The following is a 10,456-nucleotide window of genomic DNA, read 5'->3' as shown; positions in this document are numbered from 1 at the left end:
AGGAAGCTAAGAAATTTACCCGATCTAAATTTCATTGGGTAAATTTTGAACTGTGAACTAATCTCTCATGCAGGTGTGGCAGTGCCGTTGTGTGGCAGTGCCGCGCTCACAGAGCGGCAGTGCCGCGGGTGAATTTGACTTCGGTTTGAGTTGAATTTTTACAGGCCTATTCAACCCCCCCCTCTAGGAGTACCAGAGATCCTACAAAGATACTAGAAGAATACCCATGAGTTGTCGTGGGATTTTCATAGAAATAAAATAGTTGTATCATTACATGTATGAGATCGATATGATATCAAAACTGGATAAGCTAATGGAAGAATCAAATAAAATGCTTATAGAATATTAGATCAAATTATAGAAAAAATGTGAATGCCAAATAAATAAACAGTACAACTTGGGTGCTCTGTATGGTGATAGAACGAAAATAGTTGTTGCATTTAGTGGAAGATGTTGTATTAGCACCGGGGTGATGTGGCACTTAGTGAGATATGATATCAAAACTGGATAAGCTCATGGAAGAATCAAATAAAACACTTGTAGAATATTAGATCGAATTATAAGAGAATGTGACGGCCTAATAAATAGTACAACATGGATGCTTTGTATGATGATAGACCGAAAATAGTAATTGCATTTAGTGGAAGATGTTGTAGTACTTACTAGGGGATCAGGAGCAGAGCCAGGAATAATACTTAGGGGCGGCTAAAAAGAACCAACATGTAAAAACTGAGCGCAACTAGCTTAGGTTCCTCATGGTGACCGACCGAGTTAATTCATTGACTTGATGAGTGCTCACATTTTCTTATATGTATCCTAGGATCTAATACACTATTCTTTTAGTGATAAGTTGAAAGTGCAATCAAGCCTTAATTGTGGGTTTTGGTGATCATGACCACGCAATTAGAGAACTAATAAGATTTATCGAGATGGCAAGTAGGGAATTTATATTCGAGGATGCTACACGGAATGGAGGAGCCCCTAATTATAAATGTAGATGTCATCAAACTCAAAGGAGGTTTAAATTCTTTTATATATTGAATTTGAGCATAGGAAAAGTCGTGCTATAAAGGGGGCACAATGCTTAAGCTAATATGTGCTACCAAGTGCTCTAACAACCACAAGCATCCTCAGATTCACAGCCAAGACAGTCTACACTTTACTTTTACCCTTGGTGTCTTACGTGGTGTGACCTCCGACTCGCCCGACCCCTTGGGTGCAAGCTCCGACTTGCCCGACCCCTTGGGCGCGGGCTCCGGTTCGCCCCGCCCTTTGGTCGCGGTCTCGTCTCACCCGACCCCAAGGTCGCGGGCTCTGGCTCGTCCGACCCTTTGGTCGCGGGCTCCGTCTCGCCCGACCCCAAGGTCGCGGCCTCGTCTCGCCCGACCTCTTGGGTGCAATGTCCATTAAGGGCTGAGGGTATATATACCTTTCTTTTTCCTCGCCAACGGCTATCTGCGATTTAAAGTGACTGTTGGGGGCTGGGGGTATATATATACCTTTTCCCTTCCTTCCCAACGGTAATGAACCAACCTGCTCTCTTCTTCCTCACTTTAGCACGTCCAAAATAGAGCAGGAGCTCTCCCTCTCACTCCATTGTTGACCTAAAACCCCTAAGCAAATCCATTGATTTCCTCATCAATCCTTGAGGGAAAAGGATCCACAACTTGATTAGATAGCAACTCCATTGATTCCTAAACTCTAAAGAGCACTTGGTTCATGTTTTAGCCGGCGGTTGTGTTTGTTACTCTTGGAGCTTGGTTCCTAGCCGGCTAGAGCATCGCCCGTGGAGCTTGCTAACTTGTGTGGCAGCCCCGGGAGGTTTGTAACCACCTCTTACAGCAAGTAAAATCACCCCTCATCTTAAGAGTTCACTCTCTTGACTTGAGAATAAGGTAGGGTTGTAAATCCTTAAGCCTTAGTGGTATATCTCAACAACATGGACTTAGGCAAGCCTTGCTGGCGAGCTAAACCACGGGATAAATCCTTTGTGCTTATGTTGCTACACTTGTGTTCTCGTTGTTGTTGAGATGATTTCTTAGATTAAGGCCGATCTACTTGTGTGGTGTTTATACTACTTTCAGCTGTCGATCTGTGATCTACCACCCTACAGAAAGCTAATAAATTTATCATATCTAAATTTCATTGGGTAGATTTTAAACCGTGAACTAATTTCTCCTGCAAGTGCGACAGTGCCGCGCTCACAGAGCGGTAGTGCCGCGGGTGAATTTGATTTCGGTTTAAGTTAAATTTTTACAGGCCTATTCAACCCCCCCCCCCCTCTAGGCGTACCAGAGATCCTACATAAGTGATATGTCCGTTGATGACAAGACGTCTAGAATGACTTTATAAATTATGAGTACTGACTCAATCTTTCGGAGATGCTCAAGGGACGATTTTATTATCTAGTTGTGTTTCCTATGATTTTATTATCGACAATAGATATATATGATAAGAATTTTGTATATTCTCCCTCTTAATATTAATAAAAAAATTATAAAGTTATACTAGTAATTTTTTTTGTTATGAAATGTTAGGGGGGCCATGGCCCTGCCAGCACCCCCCCTAGCTCCGCCGCTATAGGGGATGGTGTTGCACTTAGTGGGGTATGACGTGTAGATATCTTGTATGTGTAGATTGAAAGATGGTGAGATTTGTTTTTATAAGAGACTAGAAGATACTTCGCTCGTTGCTGTGGGATTATGAAGAATTTAGAATAAAATTAAGTGGAGATTATGTGGATAACTTGTGGAAATTGCCCAGAATTTGAAATGAAATTAAGTGGAGATGATGTGGATAGCTTGCAATTAAGTGGGTGAAAGTTAGTGGGATAATATGGCTAGTGGGAGATGATGTAGATAGTTAGCAAGAAATGATGTAGATCGTTTGCATGTTGAGATGAACTTATAGTTGAGATTAAATTTATAATAATAGATATATAGATATAGAAATAGAAATCTCGGCATCATTGGTCTTTTCCTTTCATCACTTAGCCAAGGCCCAATGTCACAATCAGTACGTCCCACATGAAGATAACCTGCATAAAAACATTTGGCTAGTGATTTGTCAAATGTAGCTTCATTTCTACTTAGCCGCAAGAAGTTAGTGTAGGTCAATTGCACTAACTAACGCCCCGTTTGACAGAGCTCTCAAAGCTGATTCTCGGCTGAATTCAGTATGAGCTCTGCCAAATAATTTTTTAGAAAGAAATGATTCTTTACTGATTCTACGAAATGATTCTCTAAAACAAATTAAGAGCTAAGAGCTGAAAAAATAGCTTCTTCTAACTATGTGAAGTGATTCTCTATTATGATTTTGAAAGCCTGTATAAAGAATCAAGAGAATCGCTTCTCTGGTAGAATCAACATGCCCTAAGATCCGTGGGGCTATTAATGCATACATATATGATATATCATTACTTCCTTTAACAAATTGGATGGACGACGCTACAGGAAAAAGCGTGCGGGAATCCCAATCCGATCGAATCAAGGAGTTGGATGGGGCCATGACGGGGAACAAAGCAGACGCTACGCTTGCCGCGTTTGGTTTTTTTTACTTACAAAATAAACTGTTTTGCGGCGGCTCCTTTGCTTTGCCCTTCAACTACTGCTGCTGATTGGGGATTCTGGTCTTTGTGGTTTTTTATGCTTTATATGGATATAATATTCCGAAGGCTGGGTGCCATCGCGCCTTTCAGTTGTTTTCACGTACCAACTGCCAACCGTGTCTCACATCTCAACTAAATTCAAAGAGAACTGGCCACGTTTATTGATGTGCTTTGCCTAAGACAGTTGCTGTTTTGTCTGTAGAGGTCTAGTTTCTTGCGAACTGGCCACGGAGTACCAGACCAAATCACCTGACATAAAGGTTTTGCAAAGAGTAGCTTGCAACTGAATGGACACTTGTTTCGTCAAAAAAAAAAAAAAAAAAAAAAAAAAAAAAAAAAAAAAAAAAAAACTGAACGGACACTTTGCCAACAAGGTCTGAATGCGACATGAGACGGCATGCATTATGGAAATTGCGACCACGGGAGAAAAAGCCAAAGCGAAATTTCAGTCTCGAAATAGCTACTAGCTAGTGAAATAATTCAATCTTCTCATTGTATATTGGTATATCTGCAAATTAAAGGACGAGCATTCTGGGCAAATTAGTATGAGAACATGATCAGAGAAATATACAAACATCTGGAAAACATGTGCATTTTCTATGCGGTGCATACAAAAAGCACTTCGCATAACAACTATCTCCAACCCCCTCGCTCTTCCTTACTCTCTCAAAAGGGAGGAAAAAAACTCCTTACAGAAAACAATGCCTATACAATTTCCATTCATGTCAAACCGCACAAACCAATCATCAATACCACAAATATGCATTCTACCATCGCCTACAGTACCAATATATCACAGTTCACGCACCAACCAGTTCTTGATCTTTCTTTGGCGCAGAGTCTGTGCTCCCATCTGGGGTTGGTGTTCCCTGCGAACTCACCATCGAGTCTGAGCTGAACAGCTCATTTCTTTCAAGCTTAAGAAGGGTCTCTTTTGATTCACCTTTCAGCAATGGCACAATTTCAAGCATTGTCGGTCTCTTTTCAGATTCTGAATGCGTACATGCTAGCCCAACTAACACCATTCTTCTCAGTTCAGATTCAGAGAACTTGTCACTGAGTTTTGAGTCTGCAATTTCATCATATCTACCCTGCCTTGCCAGTGGGAGCACCCAGTTTCGAATACCATATGTCTTGACAGAACCCGACTTTTCTATTGGCCTTTTGCCACTCGCAAGCTCCAATAGTATTATTCCAAAGCTGTATACATCACAACCTGCAGTTGGTTTGCCGAACATAATGTACTCAGGAGCAAGATAGCCTCGTTGACTTTCGTTGGTTATCTTTTCATGGTCCATTCCATCAGGAATAAGCCTTATCAGACCGAAATCACCAACATGTGCCTGGAAGTTTGAATCCAGTAACACATTGGTAGTCTTGATGCTTCCATGAATTATCTTAGGTGTTGCATGGTGATGAAGGTACCTGTGCGAAAATACTTGAGTTATGTCTGTCACAGTGTTTAACGAAAGCAACAATGTATGAGTTATCAATATTGTTCTGTTATGAGCAAAGATAAAGAGGTCGTTTACTGACAAGAGAGCTCGAGCAGTGCCAATGGCAATAGATGCTCTCCTCCGCCAGTCAAGGAGACATTCTGCAGAATGTGTTCCATGAAGATGTGCATAGAGACTTGAGTTCGCCATATAGTCATACACCAGAATGCGTTCGGGTCCATCTGCACAATATCCACGAAAACTCAGGAGATTTTTGTGTCTTATTCTTCCCAATATTTCGACTTCTGAAGCAAATTCCACTTCTGTGCCATTCTTTGCATTCTTTAACCTCTTGACAGCAATCTGCATTAATGAAGATTGGTAAAGTCAATCAGTAGGTTACATTGGATTCAATTTAGTTTTATATAATATCAAAGCTGGATACAGAGACTGATGCATGGAATGGCACGTTGTCACAATATTCCCAGCCACTCAATTTGCATTATATGGACACAAGTACATATAAAAAAGAATAAGTGTAGACACACAACATAGCATACCTAAGAGATGGGTTTTATTTCCCTATTAAGCATTATACTGATTCTTTTAACAATGCTTAAAAAGAAGGCTACTCCGCAGGATCATGTGACCTCAATCATAATTTTAAAGAAGACACATCCAATAGTTGGCACCATGACTGGGTAATGCAGGCATTTTTATATTTTATTTACACAAGATGGAGATATGCAAACCTGTAGCCAGTTCATATAAATTTTTTTTGTTGACTTCCCAATGACAACATATCCTACCAACCTAATAATAACGCAATCAAAGATCAATGTCCCAAAACAAAACCAAAATAATATAAGTAGTTGTTCCGTTATTTAGTGAGATAGGTACCAATAAAATGTTCGCAGCTGTGCAAAAATAACTGTGACTGGTTGAACTGGCAGGCAAGAAAATTAAAGGCAATAAAGTTGATATTTTAATTCTCAGCCAGGATGACGATGTACAGAGCAGAAACCTGAGAACCATCCCAAACTTGTCCCCAATACACACTCCCAAGTGACCCTTCTCCAATCTTGTTATCGTAATTGAAGCTGTTTGTTGCTGATCGAAGCTCTCTCAATGAGAACACCCACCTCAATGATCCACTTCGTTCATCAGACCTGACAAACCAAAGCAATTAAATACATGATGAGCTACTATCAACTGAATTTCCAAGCATAGAATAGGTTGATCAACTCATATCCAGTTCCACTGATACAAACCCCCTTGTGCCCCTAGGACAAATTTACCTAATCCAAGCATAGAAAATCGATCATGAATTTTAGGATGGTTCATCAAACAAGACCAACATGCCAAATTTCCACACCATTTCATAGTTATTTCTGAAGCTGAGGAACAGAAATAAAACTGGAATCGTCTGCCACCAAAGTTTAGAGGCATTTTCCTATATACCATTATAAAAGATTGTAATTACCTGCAAGCCACTAAAATGTTTGTGCGGTCATGTGCCACTAACTGAAACTTTTTTGTCGTCCACGCCATTCCGTCCATCTTCTATCCAATTTTCACCGTTTAGCTGCCCTGACATGTGGGCCCGGTCAGTAAAGATGTCCAAAATGCCCCTCTCCCTCCGTACCTTATCCTCTTCTCCTTCACCCGATCCACCTGGCCGCCCGTAGCATCCTCTCGCGCCATCCTCCGCCCGGCGGGGCCACGTCCCTGCCCCGTGCTAGCCCACCCCGACCGCCTCCTCCCGCGCCGCCCTCCGCCGACTGCTTCTCGCCGGGCCACGCCGCTGCCCCGCCGTCGCTTGCTCGCGCCGCAGCCCTGCTCGCTCTGGTCGTCGTCTGCTGGAGCCGCCGCCGCCTGCTTGAGCCGCGCCCCTGCTCGATGATGCCATCGTTTCTATTGCGGGCGCGTCCTTCTTCTTCAACAGACGCAGCGACAGGGGATCGGGCTCGGCTTGCCAAATCCCGGCCGGTGGCGGCCAGCGGTCGCGGGGGCGAGGCCACTGCGGCGGCGCGGCAGTAAGCCGCCCCCGCGAGCGGCCTCAGCTCGCGCTGCAACGGCTGTGGCCTCCTGGCCACGCGAGCCTGTGGCACGGCAGAGAGCAGACTAGTGGTGGCCCGGGGTGTTCCGGCGTCGGTGGCGAACAGGAACGGAGAGCGGCGCACGCGCGGGGAGATGGGGAAGGCGAGGGAGCAGCCAGTTAGAGTGGAGGAGGCTTGGAGGAGCGAGCTCTCGGTGGTGCACTGGCTGCGGCCGCCGCCGGCGTTCGTTGGCCCCTGACGCCACCCAGCTCGGCGAGCTTGCGCCGTGCGTGGAGGACGACGCGGCAGACGCGACAGCGGGGCTGGTTTGGCGCTGCGGCTGAGAAGATACTCCAGATCAAAAAAGGCGAAGGAGAGGCGGAATCCAAGTGCCTGGCTGGCTGGTTGGCGCGGGTATTGCAAGGCAGCGTCAGGCCATTGTGGACAGGCTGAGGGACAGTGTGCTCGCCTTCTCAAAGAAGGTTCCAGGCACCACAGCCAAGGACATCATGGACATGGTCCTGGTCACCCAGTAGTCCAGTACTTCGACACCATGAAGGAGATTGGGGCCTCCTCCAAGTCCTCTTCACTGTCAAGGATGTAGCGGCGCAGATAAGAGATGGCCTCCTGCAGGCTAAACTACAGTGAGAGGATGCTCAGGAAAAAAAGGATTGATTCTGATTCGCAAAGCAGTACCAAGGGCATCGGTCCTATGGTGCTATAAAATTGCTAATATAAAGCAAAACTTGCTTGTTTGTAAAAGCATAGTAGGCTTTACTGTACCTGTGAGTGAGCCTGGGTATCCAAACCCGTCTGCTATTTGGTGATCTTCTATGCTGTATGTGGATAATCCTTTGGGTCAGACGTCCGAGTAGGCATCTTGGAATCTCATTTGCGGCATATTTCACTTTGATTCGGTCTGGGCCACTGCAACAAAGTTGTCATTCCCCCTAAGCTCTACGACTTTTATTAAGGGGTCAGGGTCATTTGCGCTTCAGATTAGCCGCTAATTAAGCCCCAAGTTGCCACAGGACTAGGGAGTGGCACGGGAGGAAAACGCAACTTTCAGCACTCTAGCCAGAGGGCAGTTTTGACTTTTCGCGCGGCTCCATTTGACACCATCGGTAGCAGATGTCGAAGGAATGGCATGGACGACCAAAAATTTCAAGCAGTGGCACCTATGACCGCTCGAACTTTTTAGTGGCTTGTAGGCAATTGCAATCTTTTATAATGGCATATAGGTAAAAGCCTCCAAAGTTTAAGCTTTCCCTTGGTCTTAGGGCGCGTTTGGTTGGGCTTTGGCTTTTAGCCCAAAAAGCCAAAAGCCCAATCAAAGGGGCTGCTTTTCCAGACTGCTTTTTCAGAAGCAGTTGCTTTTCCGTAGTATATTTTTGAAAGCTAGTTTGACCCTGCTTTTGGCTTTTGGCTTTCTGCTTTTCGAAATTGGTAGCATAAAAGGCTTTTTCATAGTTGTTTAAAGAGAGATAAAGATAGAAGGTATATTTTATACTTGTTTAACCAAACAGCTTTCAGCTTTTCTACAGCTCACAGCCCACAGCAGCTTTCCCACAGCTCACAGCCCACAGCAGCTTTTTTCCACAGCCACAGCTCAACCAAACACACCCTTAGTGTCACTAAACAAACAACAAAACTCGGAGCACCCAAATCCCTACTAATTTTACCTCACCGCCATAGCTTGTACTAAACAGTAGTACTGAAATAAAACAAGGTGTCTACTTTCCACCAAATTGGAGCCCCAATCAGTTAAATTTTGCACCGCCCTTTAGTATTTGGCAAATTCACATGAACCCAAACAAGAAATGAACTAGTATTAGCAGAAACTTGCAACCTTCGCGGTGACATCCGGCGTGGTCAAAACAATGAAGAAGAAAACGCCGCGAACCGAGCAGCCAAGCGCGCGGAATTCCATCATGTCCCCAGACGAACCCCCAAACATCTAACGACACCAACACCAATCGCGGAGCTCACACACCGCGGCTGATTTCAGCGGAACCCAGACAAGCCCAGAAACGCAAAAGGGGGAGCAACGCAAGCGGGGAGGCAGGCCAAGGACCTGGCGACTTACAGGTCCTCCGGGGAGGCGGCCCCACCGCAGCAGAGGAGCCTGCGGGAGGTCCGCGACAGCTTTGGGTGCATCGGCGTCGCCCTGACCCGCCTCCTCTCCTCCCGCCGGCGGCGCGGTGCGCGGAACCGAGGAGGAACAGGGGGGCGGCGGCTTGGAGTCGAAGACTCGGATGGAGTGGTGGGGCTGGCTGGCGTGGCGGTGGTGGTGGCCGGTGGGGGACTTGGAATGGACTAGAGGAGGGTGGAGGGGAGAGGCGGGAAGCAGAGACGTAACAGCGGAGACCAGCCTCGCAGCTGCGCTTTCGGTGTGACCTGTTCGGCTGCTGTTCATCGCCTTTTTCTCGCGATTCCCACGCGCCGACGCTGTTGGTGTTGGGGACTTGGGGTTCGGCAGCTCACGCCGCTGCTTGCCGTGCGGTGCAAACCCTGGAGCTGGTGGTGGTGGTGGTTACACGGACACGGGCTTGGCTGGTTTGCATCGTTGTTGATTCGTAAAGAGTACTGTTGACTGATTTATGTGAGAGAAAAATATTATTTGACTGAAAATTTATGCTCGTTTACGATAAGTCACGTGGAGGAGATTAAAAGAAAAGGTTTTTCGAGTGGATTGCATTACATACGAGATGTTTCGGTTTTCCACAGCAATCAGTGGGAGGACGCACGTACGGCTAAGCTTTGTTCACCTGCACCGATACCTGGCATCATGGACATGTAGAGAAGAATCTACCCAGGGACGGAAAAATCAACGTGAATAAATCGATGTAAACGGCCTGCCAAATTAGATGTGGCACGAGTAGTTCAGCATTTGTTAGGGGTCTTTAATCGGTTCTTTTTGGTCGGTTGCCTACCATTTCCTTTTGGGTGTTTTTATTTAGGTGTTTTTTAGAGCAGTGATTGCATTTGCCTGCATATGGGGCATGTTTGGATGCTGCCTCCCAGGCAGCTCAGACGCCAGGCAGCATCCCCAGGCGTTCGATTTCGATCGCCTGGGGCGATCGCTTGCCTGGCAGGCAAGCCCAGGCGAGGGCGGCATCAAACACGCCCATGTTGCGGTAGACAGTTGGCCTCTTTAGGTCACTGGGTTCTTTTAGCTCGTTTGGCAAGGTTTCAGGGGTGGCTTTGGCTCTAGTTCTGCTACATGGCAATTTAAGAAATGGCTTCAATGATAAAGTCCAAAGGAGTCGGAGCCATTTTTTTACTCGGCAGGGGGGTCATAAAAAGGTGACTTCTTCTAACTCCTCATTATAAATTTGATACAAACTATAACAAAATTACAGTTGAAGTTGTTT

General features: G+C 45.6%; 1 protein-coding gene across 2 annotated transcripts; it reads right to left on the bottom strand.

The window, feature by feature from the left end:
* Window positions 1-4,075: 4,075 nt before the first annotated feature.
* LOC136521976 (PTI1-like tyrosine-protein kinase At3g15890) lies at window positions 4,076-9,553 on the bottom strand. 2 transcript variants are annotated; one of them, XM_066515767.1, is made up of 4 exons: window positions 9,169-9,553; window positions 6,068-6,212; window positions 5,144-5,406; window positions 4,076-5,032 (listed from the first exon to the last, which is right to left on the bottom strand). In XM_066515767.1, exons 1-4 carry the CDS (start codon window positions 9,237-9,239, stop codon window positions 4,408-4,410), a joined length of 1,104 nt encoding a protein of 367 aa, XP_066371864.1. In that variant the 5' UTR covers window positions 9,240-9,553; the 3' UTR covers window positions 4,076-4,407. The 2 variants fall into 2 exon arrangements, with proteins under 2 accessions (XP_066371864.1, XP_066371863.1); XM_066515766.1 differs by having other exon boundaries at window positions 8,932-9,397.
* Window positions 9,554-10,456: the final 903 nt, after the last annotated feature.

Source organism: Miscanthus floridulus, chromosome 18 (assembly GCF_019320115.1).
Source record: "Miscanthus floridulus cultivar M001 chromosome 18, ASM1932011v1, whole genome shotgun sequence".
Classification (NCBI taxonomy): Eukaryota; Viridiplantae; Streptophyta; class Magnoliopsida; order Poales; family Poaceae; genus Miscanthus; species Miscanthus floridulus.
This window is presented reverse-complemented; position numbering and strand designations above follow the sequence as displayed.